Source organism: Panthera onca, chromosome D2, assembly GCF_046562875.1.
Source record: "Panthera onca isolate mPanOnc1 chromosome D2, mPanOnc1 haplotype 2, whole genome shotgun sequence".
In the NCBI taxonomy this organism is placed as follows: Eukaryota; Metazoa; Chordata; class Mammalia; order Carnivora; family Felidae; genus Panthera; species Panthera onca.
The window spans coordinates 41,293,772-41,314,611 of record NC_138349.1 but is presented as its reverse complement, the minus strand read 5'-3'; the positions used below and the strand labels follow the sequence as shown (position 1 = coordinate 41,314,611).

The 20,840-nt window shown below is 48.3% G+C and overlaps 1 protein-coding gene across 5 annotated transcripts in view; it reads right to left on the bottom strand.

Annotated features, from left to right (window-relative positions):
- ARHGAP22 (Rho GTPase activating protein 22) overlaps positions 1 to 20,840 on the bottom strand; it is a 172,006-nt gene that overhangs the window by 137,483 nt on the left and 13,683 nt on the right. Inside the window, exon 1 of one of the 5 annotated variants that reach the window (XM_060642206.3) lies at positions 4,328 to 4,782. The exons of the other annotated variants lie outside the window; for them this stretch is intronic. Within the exon in view, the coding sequence (XP_060498189.3) occupies positions 4,328 to 4,361 (34 nt within the window). The 5' untranslated portion in view covers positions 4,362 to 4,782. Of the gene's footprint in view, positions 1 to 4,327; positions 4,783 to 20,840 lie in introns of those variants that run through there. 5 annotated transcript variants of the gene reach the window in all.

Below are 20,840 nucleotides of genomic sequence, written 5' to 3'. Positions count from 1 at the left end.
CTGAGGGTGAGTAGGAGTCCAGGAGTGTGTGTGTGTGTGTGTGTGTGTGTGTGTGTGTGTGTGTGTATGCCTGCGTGTGTGTGTGTGTGCATGTGCGTGTAGAAGGGAGAGAGAGAGAGAGAGAGAGAGAGAGAGACAGAGAGAAGGGAGAGGCATTCCAGGCAGAGAAAATGGCATGCTAAGGCCCTGTGGTAGGAGGCCCATGGGACAGTTGAGGAACAGGAAGAAGGCCAGTGTGGCTGGAGCCTGGAGAGTGAGAGGAGTCTGGAGGGGTGGCCACTGGTTAGACTGTAAGAGGGGCCTTGTGGGCCATGGTAAAGGCTTTGGCTCTTAACCTACAGAGCAATGCAGAAGTCCACGCTGGGGCTAGGGGAAGAGGCCGGAGGTGAGTTTATGGCTGGATATACATTTGAAAAGATAGCTCTGGCTCTGAAGTGGAGAATGGATGGAGGTGGGTGAGAGTGAGGCAGTCTTATTGGTATAGTCCAGGTGAAAGATGACGACGGCTGCAGATGGGTGATGGCACGAGGATGAGTGAGACAGGCCGAGTCCAGAGCTCTTTGGGAGGTAAAGTGACAGGTCTGCGTCCCATCCCTCATCCTAGTAAACTAGGGCCAGGCCAGAACAACAAGCCTCGAGCCAGACTGACAGAACATCCCGATGTCTGAAGACACAAGCCCCATTACAGTGGGATTTCAGAAAGGCGAACAATCTGGAGCCAGCTGGGGCTGCATCGCGGTCAAGTATTTGGGGGCTCTGTTCTGCCTACGGCTGGAGAGGTGGGGAGACAGACCTGGTTCCAACCAGGTGTTCCCAGGGGCTGTGTGAGCAGAGGAGGGAGCGTGCACAGAATGTGGCAGTGGGTCTGAGCTACGGCACGAGGCTCCGCTGCTCCTCCTCTCCTATTCCCAGAGGAGAAGGCACCTGCCTTATGCTTTTATTTTCTGTCTTGAAAAAGAAATGGCAACTTTTAGTGTCACAAAACACACAGACTTGTGACTTGCTCCACTGTACATGTAATAAATTCATGGGGTTTTAGTCAATTTATCTTATTTTTCTTCTGGCAAAAGTGGCAAGGGCAGGGTAAGCTCTCTCTTCGATTCCCACTCTGGGAATATGGAAATGGGCATCAGGGGAGGAAGAGCTTGCTGGGGCAAGGCGACAGGGAAGGGTCCCTGGAAGGGACCTCTGGAGCCAGGCAGGGAGCAGGGAGCCACCCCTGGTTCCAAATAGCCTGGGCTCACTTCAACAGGCCATGACTAGCTAGGATGAGTCTGAACTGGTCCTAAGCAAGCAATGGCAAGCTAAAATCACATACTGTATTAATGGCCACATTATGCTGATTTGAGCCAATCTGGACAACTTTCCTAAAGTCAGTCTGAATTGTGTGATGCACTTAAAACTAAGCACAATATTTGAATCCACTGGCCTATTTAGAGCCTCTTCCAGCTAGCTTGGGTGCCTCTCTATTTTATGAATTATTATTGTCCTCTTACGTATATGCCGGTGTGCAAGCGTGTGTGTGCGTGTGCATGTGCGTGTGTGTCCCATGTTGACATCTGCCTCTTCTGCCTCTAATTTCTTGGAAAGTGAGCTCCGTCAGGGCATGACACAGGACCAAACTTAGCTCTCTATGCAGGTAAGTGACAGTAGGCACTCCCTCAGAGGTTCTCAATCTTGACGTCTCCCCCCTCCATAGGAAAGAGACCTGAGGACAGCTTTCAGGTGTTGGCAGCCTTTGCCAACAGGGCTGGCCTGGATGGGGGCCTGCCAGGAAGTTAACAGCCCACTTGACTCTGGGAAGTCAAGCCTGGGAAGACCCTCTCTGCAGAGCAGCCTTTTGGCCAGACCCCAGAGGCTTCTGAGCTGGCTGAGGCTGATTTTACTATCCCCAAAAGCAACCCCAGTTTTTTTCATGCAACCCAGTGTACCCACATAGTGGCACAGCCTGGAAGTATATCTGGAATACCAACAGTCTGGAGCAGTCTGGACAAGGCAATATCTGGATATCAAGTGCTGTGATTTGCATACTATGCTTGCTGTGTTTATAACATGTATCCTGCCCAGCTCCGAACAGGTTCAATGGAGATGAATTTTGATGTAAGTTCTTTCTACCACAGCCCAATTTCTTTAAGGTGTGCACAGGTACACACACACACACACACACACACACACACACACACACACACACATTCTGGTCTGTATTGCTCCAGAAATGTCCTTAGGGGGGTTATTCCCTAACAAACTGCAAGCCTGACCCTGCATCATCCAACTCCTGACCTGGTCTCTGGCCTCATGCTGTGCCTGCTGCCCCTCCCTGCCCCCAGCTTCAGCCTCCTACTCCTGTGTGCCCCTCCCCTCCCACAGCACCTGAACATGCTGTTCCTCACCTAGAAGGCAGCCTCTACCTTCCACCATTCTTTGCCTAGTTAGTTCCCTGTCATTTCCCAGCTTACAGCTCAAGTACCACTTATTTCCTCTGGATGCTACGTTTGTAGTATATGCTCTTAGAATACTTCCTATCGTAGTTTATGATCATACATGTGGGTAAGTAGTTAGCTGACACACGGTAACATAAAAGTCATCTTTTAACATATCTCACCAGATAATATCATCCAGTGTCCCTCCACCTTAGCATTTTGGAACAACCAAAAATGTCTCCAGACGATGCCAAAGGTCCCCTGCGGGGTGGCACAAAATCACTCCTGGCTGAGAACCACTGACCTAGGACAACTCTGTAAGAAGTTCGGGATTTCAAAGGCTGGCTTCCTAAGAGCCCCTCTGCTGAAGCCCCGATCTCTTTCTAGACCAGTACAGTGCGATAGAAATATAATGTGAGCCATATACGATTTACAATTGTAATTGTAAATGTTCTAGTAGCTGCTTTAAAAGAAAGTAAAAAAAAAACGGGTGAAATTAAATGTAATGCTGTATTTTATTTAACCCAATATATCCAAAATGTTGTCATTTCAGCATGTACTCAATATAATCATTATTAAGATACTTTACATTCTTTTTTTCTGCCAAGTCATCAAAATCGAGTGTGTATTTTTCTCAATTTGGATTAGCCATATGTCAAAGGCTCAATAGCCACATCTGGCCAGTGGCTAGCACATTAGATAGGTGGGAGGACAGACTTAAGTTTTCTCAAAGTGCATGCATGGCCTGGCCCAACCCTTTAATTGGTCACTAGATTGCACTCCCACCCCTCAGCAGAGCCACGCACAGCCTGTTTTGTCCACCAGGGTCCACAGGTTATCATCCATTTGGAGCACCCCTCGGAAGAGTCCTGACAGTTGTGACCACGCTCTGGAAGGCCAGCCCATCCAGTAGTCATCTGTTAGAAGCTAATGAGATGGGTGTGTTGCCCATGAGTTCACGGGGGGCTGGAGGGTCCCTGTCACTCACACACACACATGGGGAGAGACACGCTGTTTCCAAGCTCCCCAGGCAGGGATTCGACCCACCTCCAAACCACCTGTCCTCATCGTCATTGCTCATAAGGGAGGCTCAGCCCTCCCCAAACACTGGCCACTTTTACAGGCATATTCTGTTTTCTTAAATGATAGATGTTCTCATCTAAAATGACACTCTGGCCAAGAAGTTGCTATCCCTAGGAAGATGCTGTTCCTAGTCCTGGGACTTCTCCTGAGTCTCCAGGCCACTCTGCAGGGACATGGGCTGGCTGGGGCAGTGGCCGAGTCCTGCAAGATCATCCCTGCAAGGTTCTCCAGACTGCCGTCTCTTACTTATCTCTAAGTTTCTGCCCTCATACCCTCATCTCCAGGCTGTGCAGCTTCCTAGGAGTTTTCCCCATGGGACCTGCCTGAGGAATTGCTTCCTGCAGCCCAGCCCAGGTGGCTCCTTCAGGCTCTACAGAACACCCTCCCAGGCCACAGGAACGAGGGTTCTCACTTGGACCTGGCTGTCCCCAGAAACCAGGATACGGCCCTCCCTAGTGAGGGCCACTTTTGTCTTGGCTGCTAGGGCAAATCTTGAGTGTCCTGCATTTTTTAGTAAAGGTACAAAGTTTTCACCAACTTGTCACCTGGTCACTTTGAGCCACCCAGGAACTCAGCAAAACACAGAATACTGGATGAGGGCTGAACATCGACTGGGCACTAACATGGCTACTTCCCTGTTAGTCAGTCTCCGGTCTGACCCCCACAGACCCCAGGAGCCTCATTGGGAAGGCATGTCCGTCAGGAAGATGCCTTTGGAATTCCTGCCTCATCTGACTCCCAGTGTGGCAGCCGGCTAAGTGTCTGCACGTGTTAGCCAAGAGACACACATTGTGCCCAGATCCGCCCCAGGAAGTTGGACTTACCCCTCCTGGCTTGCCTGATCTTTGGGCTCAGCATATTTCAGAAGCCACCAGGCCAGCGTCCTTGTGCCGATCATGCTGTCATCCACTTCCCTTTTCTCTTCCTCTTGCCCAGTTGCCCCTCCTGCCCCGCTCGAGCCCCCATGGCTGCTTGGCTTTACCGGCGAGACTCCCTTGGCTCCCTCTCCTTTGCTCCCGACCGAAGGCTTGCCTTGGACTACACGAACCTCAATGCATTATTTATCCATCCCAGAATTAATTCCCATCCAAGCGAACCATGAAAAGGCTCGGTAACGGCTGCTGATCACTCTCGGGGCCAGGGCGGGGCGGCCTGGCTGTCCCTCGGCCCCGGGGCGCACGCGGCACTGCTCATCCCGGAGCCGGCGCGTGGGGCTGGGCTCCCCGCGGGCGGACGGGCGGGGCGCGTCCGCGAGCTGGAGGGCGGTACAGCCGGGGCCCAGCCGCGGGCGGGTCGGACGGCTCCCGACAGATCCGCCCACTGAGCGGGGAGGGCCAGTCCAGCGCGCGCGCTGGCGGAGGGGAGAGGAGGCAGGGAATACCCGCCGAGGCCCGCCTGTCCTGGCTAGGTCCCCGGGGACAGCGCTCTTGGGGGGGGGGGGGGGGAACGTGCAGGTCCGTCTAATGGGACCTGCTCCGCCTGATGTCTCCTGCAGGCAGGCGGTTTAGGAACTCAAGGTTCAACAGTGAAAGACAGGCGTGTCTTAGAAGGAGCTTGCAGCCTGGGCGGTGTTCACCTCCTTACTGGATGGGCCCAGCAAGCAGAGGGATGCGTGTTAGGAATGTCTCTGCTGCCTTAACAAGGTGAGAGGAGTCAGGATGCACACGAAGTTCAGGGCCCGCACTTAGTAGGATCTCAAAAACTGTTCACTGAGTAGTGAATCTGCTAACTGTTTAATACTAACAACTCTAAAGAATGCATAGCGGGGCTTCTGGGGAGTTCAGCCTCAAGAGCCTAAAAATTGCCCAAGAAATGCAGTCACACTAACAGCTATCATTTATTAGGTGCTTACTATGTGTCTGGCATTAGGCTGGTGCTTTCTATTCCATATGTCACATACTTCTCAAATTCTCCGAGGCAGGTGCTATTGTCGTGGCTTTGCAGATAAAGAAAATAAGGCACATAAATGTTAAACAACTTGCCCAAAGTCATACAATACAGTCAGGATGGGAATGTGAATCCAGGGCTGTGTGTCTACAGCTGATAGTTTTCTATGATGCCAGTCTCTCTAAATCCCTAAATTCCAACCAGTTCGTGTGAGCAGTTTTTGACTCGAGAGCCCTCAATGAACTTGTTGGATGGTGAGGACCAGCCTTTGTGCCCCTTAAATGACCCCATGAGAGGTTAGGCATTTGTGCCTGGGGCTGGGTTTTTTGTTTTTTGTGTTTGTTTTTTGAGCCTGAGTGCTGTGTGGACCTTGTAACAGTTGAAGATGAGGGGTCTCAATGATGACCACTTTGCTTTGAACAGCCATGCTCCCTCCCTGATCCTCAGAGTGCCCCCATGTCTATTGAACCCCAAATGTCCTATTAATGTGGAATCAACTCTGGCACCTGGATGGGCAGAAGTTCTGGGGGCTAGGGGTCTACTGGGAGGCCCTGCAGCAATCCGTGCTAGAGAGGACAAGTCTGGCCTACAGAGAGGAGGAGAGGATTGCAGAGGTCAAGGACTCACCAGGATGTGGGAGGTCCAAAGGCCAGGTTGCAGGGAGAAAGCAGAGTGCCTGGAGACAAAGCTGTCTTACTCAGCAACAAGTCACTTTTTCTGGCCCTCGGCCACCCCTCAGAAGAGATGAATAAGTATTTTGATATAATATCCAAGGCTTTTCGTGGCATTGCCCATGCCTTCGTCTGTGACCTATCTCCTGGGCATGCTACCACACACAGCCATGTGCACGTGCAGCCCGTGTGCCCCTGTGCCTTTGCACCAGCGTCTCCCTCTCTCTGGAGTGTGCTGTCTCATGGTTTCAGTTACACAAGCCTGATCATTCTGAGCAAGTTCCCTGTAAAACTCTCCCGATTCTACCACCAGCAGGAGCCATTAAACACTTCCCCAGGGCTCTTATCTGTGTCTCACAGACTGCCCAACATCCCTCCAGCACTCCCAGCCCTGAGCCTCAGGCTGGACTCAGGCCACAAGCTCTATGAGGAATACTGGCTTGGGGGACAGATCCAAGAAACACCACTGAATGATGGAATTGCCCTCCTTTTCCTTTCAGACCAGGTAGAGGCCGGGTCAGGCTGGGACAGAGGCCACTGGGGAGCACTGGGGAGGATACAGATCTGGAAAATCTCATGCTGACATCAGGGTCACAGGGTGAGGTCCCGTGGTCAGTGACAACGTCTTGAGCAATCATGAAGCCCTGTGAGTAATGCAGCCTGGACCACGTCCTCCAAGCTAGAGGCACGAAAATGCCCTGAGGATTCAGTTTGGGTCCACTCACACTTGTTATGGTTAAGAATCAACCCCCGGGTGCTTTTCCTGTGCAGCTGTTTCCCCCAATGACATTAAGTTGCTGGACTCACCCTCTTGATTTTCCTGGGATCAGTGTTGGATTCAGACAAAACCACAGAGGTTCTGGGCTCAAACCCAGAAGTAAAGCTGGGACCAGGGCAAGAGCTACTCTGGACTGTGCACCTGAGAATGATGGGGGACAGGGGTGGGGTGGGGACAACGTAGCTCTTCCTTTTCTCTGCCCTCAGACCAAGTTCCCAGGACTCCTCTGGATGAGGGGATCCATAGAGTCCAGCGGGAAGGGACATTAGTGTCCCCTCCTTCTTGCTGTTTACCAAGCCTGTACCACAGGGCCCTAGGAGCCCCTAGGTCCCTCTGAGGCTTCAAGGAGGGAAGGTGGGATGAGGACAAGAATGGGGCAAGGAGATCTGCTGAACATGGTGACCTCTTGCATAAGTTTTTGTTTGAAGGAACAGACTACTCCCCTGACTTACAGACAGGAGACTGAGACCAAGGCAGAAAGATACAGGCCTCACGTAGAAGTAGAGACAGAGAGATGGCCTCTTTCCCGTTGCCCTGCCCCTGCCCCAGTGGTCCTGGGTCTCCCTTCTCCAGTTCCCTGGCATGCATCATTTCAGCATTTCCTAACGCTGCTGTGGGCCAGACTTGGCTAGGTGCTGAAGGGTGAGTGGAGAGGTTTGGGAGGGTAGAACTCTTCAAAGGCATCCGCTGGAATGCACACCTCTCGGTCAGGCGGTCACCCAACCCAGTGTCATTGACCAGAGCCAAGATGGCTTCACATCAGTGGTTCTCAACCTTGGCTGCATGTTGGGGAGCTTTGAAAACTAACACCTGTGTCCCATCTGCCATTGGGTCCTATATAATCTGGCATGTAAACTGGTCACTGGGGGTTGTAAAAGCTCTTCTGGTGATCCAACATGTGACCAGGGTTGAGAACCACGACTTTAGGAGATAATTGCATATCTGTGAGCTTGGGGACACCAGAGGCGGTCTTTGCCTGCTGTCATCCCAAGGGAGTCTTCTCAGGGACGGACACATTTCGCCAATCTCCCACTCAGAAAATGGAAAGGGGCCTCTATCCCAAGTTTCACCGGGAGACTGCTCCATTCCACACAGAGCCACAGGTACTGTTGTGTGGCCTGTGCACTGTATAACGGTGTCCAGTAGAGGGGGGAGTAGGGCTGGGTTTGGGCTCTGCTGGCAAAGCTCTGTGTTCTAGCACCATTCGAGGGATCTGCTGGCAGGAGGGTGAGCCTTTCTCTATTTTTTACCGAGATGTCATATAGATAGCAGAACCCTGCTCCCCTGTTCCGGAAGCTGTAGGGAGGACAGAGTGTGCTCTTCTGGAGGCAGAAGGAGAAAACACCGCGGTTGCAGAGTCTGAGATGCCTGCGCAGCGGTCACCAGCACCAGTGTCCCCTGACTTCCTGCTTTTAGTGCTCTCTGTCCCTGTTGCCAGGAGGCTGACGCTGCGGCTCTCTGGCACGTCACTCCTGTCCATCCCAGTGGTGTGCTGGACCAGCTGGCCAGTAGCAAAAGCCAGTGAGAGCTGATAGCTAAGTTTTCAGGAATTTGGCAATTTTAACAGACATCATTAGAAATTACATGTTATAAGCTTAATTTTATAAACAGTGAACTAAATTATATTAAAAACAAAGGGAATACACACTCAACACACATCACTTCCTAATTATGTTCCTACATTTCAATAGTGTCTACATTCTTAAGGTTATTTGCACCTTTTATAAATGCATGGTGAAAATACTATTGTGAGGGTCGATTTTGTATGTCATATAAATATATATATTTAGATATATTATAAATATGTTATAATACATTTTATATCTATATCTATCTATCTATCTATCTATCTATCTATCTATCTCTCCTGTTGGTTCTGATTCTATGAAGAACTCAATTGATCTATATATTGCAGGGCTACTCACATCTCTTGGCAACTCCTTGTTCAGCAATCATGCTGGTAGTTTGAAATTGGTGGTGGTGGGAGTATTTACATCAAGAAAATCAGTAAACGTTATCAATCAGGACTTAACATTTTTTCCTTCTAGGCAGCCGGTTGTTAGGTGTTTGCCAGCACACCTCTGACCATTTCCTCCCCTGCTGACTCCGTGCCCGCCGCCGCCTCGGCTGACGACTCTTTGCTGCGGGCAGAGAATGCTAGCTCTCCACCAGATCTGTTCTCCCCTCCTTCATGGGCATGCCCAGATACCCTCCATCTCCCAGCCTCCTTGCACTCGGTGTGACTGTGCCCTGGCCATTGTTTAGGAGAGGACATGATATGGCCGCCTCTAGCTGTGGCCCACAGGACTCCTTGCCCTAACACTCCTCCATGCTCGGCTCCTTTTTCTGGCGCCATCTTGGAAGTCCACGCAGGAGAAGGGAGAAGCCCTGTAGTCTGAGCCCTGTAGTCAGCTAGTGAGGCCAAGCCCCCACTGTCAACCTCGAAGTATCTTGGATGGTTATGAAAGGGAGAGTCATTACCTAGTTGGTCCCCTTTGTTACTCTAGCTGAACTTCCCACCAGATATACCCTCTGGCTGCCCTTCTTGGCCTACCAGACTTGGATGTACCCTTTTGGGCCCTGTTTCGGGGTCCCTTCCCTGCTCAGAGCCCAATGGTTAGAGTTCAGCACCTTTACTATCTCTCTCATTACCCATCCCTGAGGCCACAGGAACCTTCTAAAAGGCCTCTTGCCAGGGCTGATGAAGACCTTACCCATAATTTAAATATATAAAATTTAAATTACCCATAATTATTACCCAGGATCAACCCATAATTTAAAAATTAACCCATAATTTAAATATTATAACCCATAATTTAAATATAAACTATAAACAAAACTTAACAGTATGCTGAATTTAAAGTATTCTTTCTAGATTTTTTAATTGCATGATCGTGTGGGATTCATCAAAGGTGAACTTTTCTGCCACTTTGGTGGCCTTGCCTTGCTGGTACTCTGAACGTATCCTTGGTTAGCCTGTGGGCACTTGGGTGTTGCAAGACTCACTGTCCCAGAGAGCAGGGCGTCTTGCGTGGCCCACTGTCCCTGGCCTCAGTCCTGTTGCCTTAGGCCCAATGTCTGTCTCTGTCCTTGGCCCAATGCCTCCTTCAGATGTTTAGCTTGGCTTTCAATTTCAGTTTTGGCCACACACTACAGCCCAGGCCCCCAGAATGGATCTAGAGCCCTGGACTCCTACTTTTCTGGGTCTTTGGTGCCCAAGGATCCTGGCCAGAGAATCAGGACAAAGATGCAGAATCCAGGACTGGGCATTGTAAAACCACCCAGGCACACCAGGCCAGAGTAAGAGGGTTGAGACCAGAACATGGAGGCTTGGCGTGGAAAGCCCCTCAGTTGTGACTTGCAGCCTGGGGCACGGTGTCTGGAGTCTTGTAGCCCTAGGGTCACGTGTTCAGGAGTGGGGTGGGAAGGGAGTGTCAGAGTACCACGTCAGTGTCTCTGCCAGCACTCTGGGGAGCTCCAAAGTAGAAGGCCCAACAGAAGGGTCTGGCTTTGGGTGGAGGTGGTCAGGGCTGTGTACTGCCACTTTCCAAGGTCATTGGCTGAGGACCTTCTCGAGAAGAGAAGGCCACCGCTGCCTTGCATAGTCATTGGCTGGGGGCCACCCAAGAACAGCATGAAGTTGGCTTGAAAGCTGAGGCTGACCCTAAAAGAGCTAAGAGCTAGTGGCTGTCAGCTGATCCCACTCCCTGCAGCCCTGATCCTGGGCAGTGAGTCCTTTCTTGAAGGGGCTCTGAGCAGCTAAACTACGTCTACCACATGGGGTTTCTATGGAACACAAAAGCCTCATTTTTAAGCCCCTGTAAATGTTGGGTTCAGACAAATACTACTCACTTAAGAATCTTTACTTGGCCAACTGTCTTCTGGGCTCCCCATTTAATTGGGAAGCTTTCAGACAGAGATTTTATTGAGCTGCTAAGTCTCATTGCGGGTATCTTAGAAGGGGAAGCTTCTGTTAGAGAGTATGTGGAACTAACAATGGGATAGCTTTGCTCTGAGTATGTGGTTTCCCTCCAGGGCACTACAGGCAGGGCAGGAAGGACCCCATCCCACAGGTCTGATACCTTGGGCCAGGCAGTATCCTGTGCTGAGCTCTTGCTTGTGGCACAGGCTGAGAGGAAAAAAGAATTGTGACCTCAATAGTCCTGGAAATATGGTATTCTGAGTCCTGGAAATATGGTATACTGACGTTCCAAAGAGCTGTCACACCCTTCCCCTGAAGCAGTGGGGGGGGTGGGGGGCGGGCACCCAGTGGCAGGACAACTGCCTACCCAAGCATCAGCCTGCCCAAGCCCAAATGGCAAAAACTGTCCTCACTTGGGTCCCTCAAGGAAGCAGGTCTGAAGTGCTTTCCCCTCTCCAAAGAGTCAGATTTTAGAAAATGGTGACTCACTACTTTGGTCAGTTTCACATTATTGGAAAACAAGTCTTCTCCCTTGTGAAAACACCTGCTTGTTGTGGAAAGTCAGGCCTCGGGACAGATGGAAAGAATGGAAATTTCCCAGATGCCTTCTCTCTCAACTCACACCTCTCCCCAAGGTCAGGGCTCTCCCCTGCACAACAATCCCTGCCCCCTGCTCCTCTCCTCTGGGCAACCCAACCCCTTCCCGTGGCACAGAACCTCCATCTACTCTTCTAGACATTTGCCTTCCTTTTGCATCTTTAATCCCTCTTTCCCTCACTGGCTCTTTTCTCCAAGTTGACAAAATTACCCAAGACTCCCCTGCTCTCAAAATTATACCTTTTCTTCCCCTCATTTGTAATGATGGAATGGAACTTGTTTTGAGGCTGCAAAACATCTAGCCCCTTCCTATCATGGGGGACTCTCCCGCCATCTCCCTCTTTGAAAGCTGTAAGGAACAGATCTGCTGTGTCCCTGCAGGCAGTCAGATGTGGCCAGGTGACCTAGGCTCAGCCCATTAGATGCCCCTGCCTGGTTTTTGATCTAATCTTGAGTATCACAAAAAAGTCTGAGAGATGGTTAGAATGGACTTCCCAGTCCTAGCGGCAGTGACAATGTCCTGCTGCAACAATGGTGCCTTCCAGTATGGCGGAGATATCCTGCAGGGGTGTCTTGCCTACACTGTCCCGCAAGAAGATAATCCTCATGCTTCTTACTTTTAGGCCCTTTGGAGCCACCGAATCTTTCTTGTCCATTTTGCGAACCTAGTTCTCCAGCTCCCAAAAGATTTTGTAAATAAATCTCCAATATACTTCTGATAAATTCCCTCTTCTGGCTTTAGCTGGTTTCGGTTGCCTTTCAGTGACCTGCAGCTCACAGAATTCTAGCTGATGCCCATGTCATGCCTCTCAGCCCAAGTTTCACCTTCCTCTCCTCTCTCACTTCCTAATCTTCCTGACTCAGCACAGATGGTGCATCTCCTCCGTATCCGTTCTCTCACAGACGGTATTTCCTTCCTTATTTCCCCAATTATGCCACCACGCTAATCATCTCATGTCTCAGCCTGGAAACCACAGACTGTCCTTCCAAACCATGGCTGCAGTCTTCTGTAGCCTGTCGTCATGTGTCCTGGGTGAGGCTCTTGTGGGTTATGACTGACAGTAATCTCAGCTCACCCAGAAGGCACAGCTGGATGGGGTCTCCCCATTCCAAGACAGACTTCTTTCTAGACTTTTTTCATCCTTATCTGTTTCAAAATCCAACTCCTGTCTGGGTGTACCCTTTGTTGAGTATCTGGTACACACACACTACCTTACTTCAACCTGAAGTGGGTGATATATTTAACTGCAGTGCTGGGAAAAACAAAACAAAACAAAAAAAAACAAAAAAAACAAAAAAAAAAAAACAAACAAGAAACCTCTGTCAACCAAGAGTTCAATATCTGATGAAATTATTCTTCCAAAATGAAGGAGTGATGAACACATTCCCAAATAAACAAAATTGAGACAGCTAACTGTTAGCAGACCTGCCCTACAAGAAACGTTGTGGGGATTTCTTCAGGCTGAAGTGAAAGGACACTAGACAGTAACTCAAATCCACGTCAAGAAGTAAAGAACACCAGTAAAATATATAGGTAAATATTTAAGATAGGATTGATGTATTTTTCTTTGTAATTTCTCTTTTTTTCTTATCTGATTTAAAAGATAACTGCATAAAACAATAATGATAAATTCATGTTGATGAGCACACAGTGTATAAAGCACACAGTGTATGAAGGTGTAACACTCACATAAGTACATGTGTGGGAATAGAGATATCTAAGAAAAGTTTTTGTATACTGTTGATATTAAGTTGGTATTAAATCAAACCAAATTGTCATAAATTAAGATGTAATCCCCAACGCAGCCTCTAATAAAATAACCCAAAAATACATAGTAAGAGAAACAACAAGGGAATTAAAAGAGTATGTCAGAAAATATCTATTTAACACAAAAGAAGTCAGTAATTAAAGATTTGAGGCACAAAGAAGATATGTGGCACAGAAAAAAGTAGCAAAGTAGCAAAAGTGAATCCTTCTTTATCAGTGATAACATTAAATATAAATGGGTTAAGCTCTCCAATTAAAAGTCTGAAGTGAAAGGATGGATTAAAAAGACATCAACCATATGCTGTCTAAAGAGACTTATAGTAGCCCTCTTTATCCATGGGGGATATGCTCCAAGACCCCCAGTGGATGCCTGTAACCACATAGTACCAAACCCTATATGTACTATGTTTTCTCCTATACATACATACCTATGATAAAGTAGGCACAATAAGAGAGTAACAACAACTAATAATCAAATAAAACAATTATAACAATATACTATAATGAAAGTTATATGAAGGTGGTCTCTCTCTCTCTCTCAAAATATCCTGTTAGACTGTATTTACCTTTCTTCTTGTGATGATGTGAGATGATAAAATACCTTTGTAACGAGACAGAATGAGGTGAATGACATAGGCAATGTGACATAAGGTTTGGCGACTATTGTCCTTCTAATGATATATCAGAAGGAAGATCATCTTCCAGACCACGGTTGACCGCAGGTAACTGACCCTGGGGAAACTGAAACCACAGGTAAGGAGGGGCTATTGTCCTTTAGATTCAAAGACACATATAGGTTTAAAGGAAAAGGACTGAAGAAGATATCCTGCACAAACAGTAACCAAAGGAGAGCTGGAGTGGAGTACTAAATTCAGACAAAATATACTTTAAGACAAAAATTATGACAAGGGAGAAAGAAGGTCAATATATATTAATAAAAGAGCTGATAAATCAAGAAGATGTAACAACTGTAAACATGTATTCACCTAACAACAGAACACCAAAGTTCAGGAAGCAAAAATAAACTCATGAGAGAAATAGTGCAAAAACAGTAGTTGCAAACTTTAATATCCCACTTACAGTCATGGATAGAACAGCAATGAGGAACACAGGACTGAGGACTTGAACAACACTGCAAACCACCTAGACCTAACAGACGTTTGTAGAATACTTTGCCCAAGAACAGCAGAATACACATTCTTCTCAAGTGCACATGGAACACATTCCAGGACAGACCAAATGCTAGACCACATAACAAGTCTCAATAGATTTAAAAGGATATCTGCTCTCACTGCTTCTAGTCCACAGTGTGCTGGAGATTCTAGTCAAGGCAGTTAGGGAAGAAAAAGAAAGAAAAGCATCCAGATTAGGAAAGAAGAAGTGAAACTCTCTCTGTTCACAGATGACATGATCGTGCACACAGAAAATTTTACGGAATTTACTAAAAAACTATTAGAATTAATAAATGAGATCGGCAAGATTGAAGGGTAACAGGGTCAACATACAAAAATTAATTGTATTTTTACACACTCGCTATGAGCAATCTGAAAATGAACTCATAAAAGAAAATGATTCCATTCACAACAGCATCAAATAGAACAAAATATACAGGGATAAATCCAGTATGACAAGTGCAACACTTATTGTTGGAAAACTAGAAAACACCACTGAGAAGAATTTAGCTGAAAAGATCTAAATAAATGGAAAAATATCATATGTTCACTAGTTGTAAGATTTAACATTAAGATGGCAATACTCCCCAAAATGGTCTACAGATTTGACACAATCCCAGATGACTCTTTTGTAGAGATTGACAAGCTGATTCTAAAATTTATATGGAATTGCAAGGCACCCAGAATAGCCCAAACATGTAACCTGGGCATCAAGCCCCAGCACAGTGGTTATTTTGGTCATAGCACAGGGAGATGCCTTGTCATGGATGTTGACTTCAACGTTAAAGTTAGTCCTAAATGTCTTTGTTGACGGGTAGAGGGGGGGCTCCCTACTTTGTACCCTAACCACTTTGTCCCCTACCTCTGTGGGGGAAGCAACACTCCTTGTCTCTACCACAGCTTCTGGGTTCATCCATCTTCCCACCCGAGAGGCCAGCTCATCCCACAGCATGGCTCCCAGCCGGTGCATGGTGGCTCTCTTGCGAGTACTGGAGGCTAAGAATTGAGCAGGAGGATTGGAATGATCTAGGCAAGAGATGTTTAAGGCTCCACAAATGAAGTGAAATGGCAACGATTGCTGTGGCCAGGTGAAAACAGCCCTCACAGCGGGAAGTCAAGAGGATGAAGAGCAAGAGAACTGAGTCCGACTCCTGGCTCCACCAGACTTGATCTGAATTACTCTGAGCGAGTCCCTTACCTTTTCTGTACCTGTTCCTTCTTCCATCAAATGGAGATGTTAATTTCTTTTCTACCGTTGCAAACGGGCAATACTAAGGTAGGAAGGCTGCGTATGTGGGAGTTCTTTGCAAACTGCCAAACGCTATATAAGGACACGTTACCAGAGTGTGTATAAGCATCCGACTCTGTGTCATGATGCGCAAGAACCAGCTGTGCACTGACAACCCAATAAACTCTGTGAAGAAGCACTCCTGGCTCATTCTTTCCCAACATTTTGGCTCATAGAGCTGTATCCTCATACCGGGAGGTAACGGATATTCCTGCAATATTACATAACCTCAGGAATAGCTGTAATGAAGTTTATGTTCTTACCGATGCAGGTAACACTTACTTGCACTGACCATTAAAAGAGTTTGCTCGCTAGCTTGTCGTTTACTTTGACCTCTCTGTGAGTCTTGTGTTTTAGTCAAGAATTTCAAGCTTTTCCAAATGTGGCTTCTCTGTTTACAGCTCTGTGTTACTCAGCAGGCAGTCTCTTGATGTAAATACAACAGGGAGAGGAGGGGGGAGGTGATTTCAGAGGAAGTGAGATGGCGGGTACACTCGCCATGCCCGTGGCGAACAGCGTGCAACCGCTACAGCTCGGCACACACCGAATACCAGTGCCGAGGGCTCATGGCCCCCATCCACCCTCTGCAGACCCAGTGTTCCGATGAGCTTCTATCACCCGATCAGTTTTTTTTCTTTCTTGGTTTCTGTTTGCTGGGTGATGGGAGGTGATGTGGTAGAACAGACAGAGCCTGGGCTTTGGGATCAAAATCTGGCCCCACCACGCTCTGGCTGAGTGGACTGAATAAGCCATTTCATCTCTCGGTACCTCAGTCACCTTGGCTGCGAAATGGGGGCAGCAACTGCCACCTCCCAGGGTGGCGGTGGAGATTAAATGAGATCAGGATTGAAAGCAGGTAGCATATGCTCGGTACATATTTGACCCCCCACAAAATGTGGGTGTGTGGCCTCCTGTATGCCAGTTACTACACAGGTAACTGGAGAAGCAGGGCTACAGCTTTCAGGAGCCTATAATCTAGTGAGAGGGGGAGGCAGACATATGAAACTGCCAGTCCTCATACCTGCTCACACGCACAAACGCTCACATGCACACACATGCATATACTTACACACACACACACATACACACACACACACTTGCACACATGCCTACACTCATGTGTGCGCATGTTATACTCGCATACATGCACGTGCAAACACATGATAAACTCGTATACACGCATGCACACTCATGGTACATACTCACACTCTTACGTACACGCCTCACACCCACACTCACACACACACATTCTGTCCCAAGCACACGATCACGCTCAGGCTCAGACACAGTCTCACACTTCCCGCCCACGTGTGCATGTGTATCTGCAGACTGGTGCACGCCCACAGGTTCCCCCTCACACACATGTGTGCTCACCGTCATGAAGCCACATGTTGTGACTGCCCCAGAAAACACTCGAGCCCTGCTGTCCAGGAGCCCCACTCCTCTGCCACCATCCGTTGCTGCCCAACGTGGAGATCTGTGCTGACTTGGGGGTAGGCTCGTCACCACAAATGTGTGGCACATGTCTCTGCCCCTTCCTCATGCACAATGTTTACTCTCAGAATATACTGACTCTGCTCGATAACATATCAGCCCCCTTTCTAAGAGCAAAAGCCTCCGGTCCTGAGGTAGTTACTTGCAAAATGTGCTCCTGTAGGCCCCATCAGGGATCACAGGCCTGCGGACCTAGCCTGGACACCTCTGGGGACTTCCTGGTTCTGCCTGGTCCTCCTACTATGAGCTCTGCCTTCCCCTCCGGCCTTCAAACGGCCTGCCATGGACCATCTGGGCCATGGACCAAGGGGTCTTACGAGTGTTTGCTGCACTCCATCTCCCCCAACTGGTCACCCAGAGCTCTGGCCAGAACAGCCTGGCATCTGCCTCTGTGTAGCAATGTGAGGGAAGGCAGCATGGTAGCAGTTTTGATTTAGCTCTGTGAGCATGTCTTAACTTTCCTTCTGGGTTCTTCCAGAAACCACATCATCCCTTGTCTAGCTTTGTGTCTCCAGAGACCTTAATAACTATTTATCGAATGAACGATTGAGCCATCTAGGGCAAATCTGCAACGGAAACTTGGTTGAAGGTTGGGATTGGTTGTGGAGAGAGGGGTGTATCACTTTTGCCCCAAACACATTAAAGTGGACTGAACAACAGACAGCCCACCAGGCCCCTTGTTGTCTGGGTCAGGGGACACCTCTATCACTTGAGAACTCTTTGGAGCAAAAGAGTGGCCCTGCTGCTAAAGGAATCTGGTCTCATCACCAAGTTCCTGGTTCAGAGGAGCCCCGGTCCAGTCTCCAGGGGGAGGGGGAGCCTGGGTTAACACAGAAACTGCCACAGCAAGAATGTTTTGGAAGGCACATCCCGAAAAAAGGAACCTGGTTGCTCTCACATTTCTTAAGAGGAAGTCAAGTCAATCACAAAATACCACTTCCTGAAATGACTAGTGGTTGGAGTGTATTCTCGGTGTGAAATGAATTTCCCTAATTTGGGGTAGGCATGTGTATTTCTAGTTGTTCTTCTTGAATCAGCCTCTGCAGTCACACTTGCCTTCCGGTGCCAGGTTGGCCACTGGTGAGGGGAGTGGCCCTGGACAGATGAGTTAATCTCTCTATGCCTTTGTTTCCTCTTCTTCAAAATGGGGACATGAATACCAGCCAGGACTGTCGAGAGGATTGAATAAGAGCATTTATGCACATCTCTTTGGACAACCCAGGAAAATTTTGATGTTAAGTACCTGGTCTCTGAACTTGAGGCCCTAACCCAATGTTCTGAGTCCCATGCAGTTGAGGTCTTTTCCCTCTACAGATAACCTTTCTCTTGTGGAAAACGTAGGGATTGGACTAGATAACTTCGATGGCATCTTTCAGATCTGAGAGAACATGTTGAGTCAACAGAAAGGTAGCCATTTTGAGCCAACTCCAAGAAAGATTAAGTTCTCAGGTCGCCAAAAGAGAAGCACGTTGAGCAGTTTGGTCAGGGTGAAAGGATTCTACCGCATTCTAACCCTAATGGGAGGCCTGGCTCCTAATAACAATGTTGCTTCCCGGGGCGCCTGGTGGCTCAGTTGGTTAAGTGTCTGACTCTTGATTTCAGCTCAGGTCATGATCTCAGGGTTCACTGACAGTGCAGAGCCTGCCTGGGATTCTCTCTCTCCCTCTCTCTCTGTCCTTCCCCTGCTTGTGCTTCCTCTCTCTCTCTCAAAATAAATAAATAAATAAACATCAAAAACTTGCAAAAAAAGTGTTGCTTCTCTGTAAATAAGGTTGATTCGAACTAATTTGGATGTAAACTTTAAAAAATAAACAACAAAATTAAAAAAATAAATAAGGATGATTCTCAGGTAACCACACCTGAGCCACTGTATTGAGAGAAGTGTAGGAGAAATATCCACACAAAGCACATGATGTTTTGTGACTGTCATGCTCTTCTGGTATCTGGTCACCAGAGGTCTTTTAGAAGGAGTCAGTCCAAGGAGGCCTTAGGGGTCATGGAAATTACTTAGACTTAGGTCCAGAAGACCTGAGTTCAAATTCATCGCCATGCCAATGGGTAGCTCTGGGAACTGGGATCAGTGGCTTGTGTTCGCTGAGCCTCAGTTCCCTCGTATGTAAAACAGGGACAACAGGGCTGTGGGAAATTAGACAACACAGAGGAAGTCCTGCGAACGAGCCCCTTTTCCATGACTCACCCCTTCACAGCAGGGATGAATATGTTATGATCAAATCACATTTATGAGCTCACACGGTGGAGCAGGGTCTGCCAGCGTGAACTTTGGTGGAGCTGAGGGCTGGGCTGTGGCCTAACGGAGGTCATGCAGGGAGTCTGGGTGGGGCTGAGATCGAAGTCCAGGTCCATCTGTCTCTGGGACTTACATCCTAATCATAACTCAACACTGCCACCAGGGCACGTTGCAGTGCATGAAATGGCTTCAGAAATATGCACTTGCTATTTGCAATATGCTCAAGTTAAGGGCCATTCCTTCCGGTGCTGTTATTTGGCATTTCCACTGTGAAGTGCTTTCCTAACTTTCCTTCGGCTTAAAGATGGCTGATTTTAGCAGCAATTAGACCAGATGGTGCTCACATTGCCTTTTCTTGCAAAGGAAGGGACTCCCTCTGCATGCACACTCGCCCAGGAAGGCTTTGCTGGGCCTTCCTTCTGGCTCAGGCCAGACAAGGGAGAGAAGCTCTCGTTGTGCCTCAGCTTCAAGGCTCCCAGGAGGTAGTCTCTGCTCTACACCTAACCGCACTCAGCCACCCAGGGTCCTAACAAAGGAGAGGATTTATACGTGCACAGCATGTCACCTAAAACAGAAAGTGCTTCCCCAAATGCTTGGCTTACCTCTAGGAAATCTAGCCTCAGGAGAGACCCAGGAAAATGAGCATCCAATACTTAGAAGCAGCCGTGTCCCTCCTGTGATAGATTGATTGCAAAAATCTCCCAAATTCCTCAGCCCTCTCTGTATCCGTGAGAGACACGTGGCTCCATCACCCCAGATTTTTCCCTAGCGGATAGCCAGCAACCACCACAAAAGTGAGCGAGGCCATCCTTAACCAGCACCCCCACCATGGACTCCCCAGCCCCTGAGCACAGAAGACTGTGAAGGCCAGGAGACCTTGACCCATCAGCAAGAATAATTGCTTACTCTTCGAAGCTACTGAGTTTTATTGTTTGTTATACCGCAACAGCTAACCCCTCCTGCCCCCAAATTGCACCCAGTTCTAACACAGACTGTCCAACTAGGTCTGCTTGGTTCTGAACTTCTTATGCCTTGATTCCAGCCCAGGAGTCCTGACAGGGTGTTGGTAAGAAACAGGCTGGGTTTGAATCCTGACATCCCTACCCCCACCCACCAAGTCTTAGCCTCTCAGATCCTCCTTGGGATGAACGGATCCTTCTTGGGATCCTCCTTGGGATCCTCCTTGGGATGAGCAGCCCTCAGTGCTATTATGAAGACTTGGGAAGAAACAGATGAAGCTTAACATTGAGTACATTTTCTGTTTTTTTAAAAATTTTTTTAAATGTTTATTTATTATTGAGAGACAGGGAGAGACAGAGAGTGAGCAGGGGAGGGGCAGAGAGAGAGGGAGCCATAGAATCTGAAGCAGGTTCCAGTCTCTGAGCTGTCAGCACAGACCCTGACCTGAGTCTCGAACCCATGAACCATGAGATCACTACCTGAGTGGAAGTTGGACGCTTAACCGACTGAGCCACCCAGGCACCCCAACATTGAGTACATTTTCAATAAATG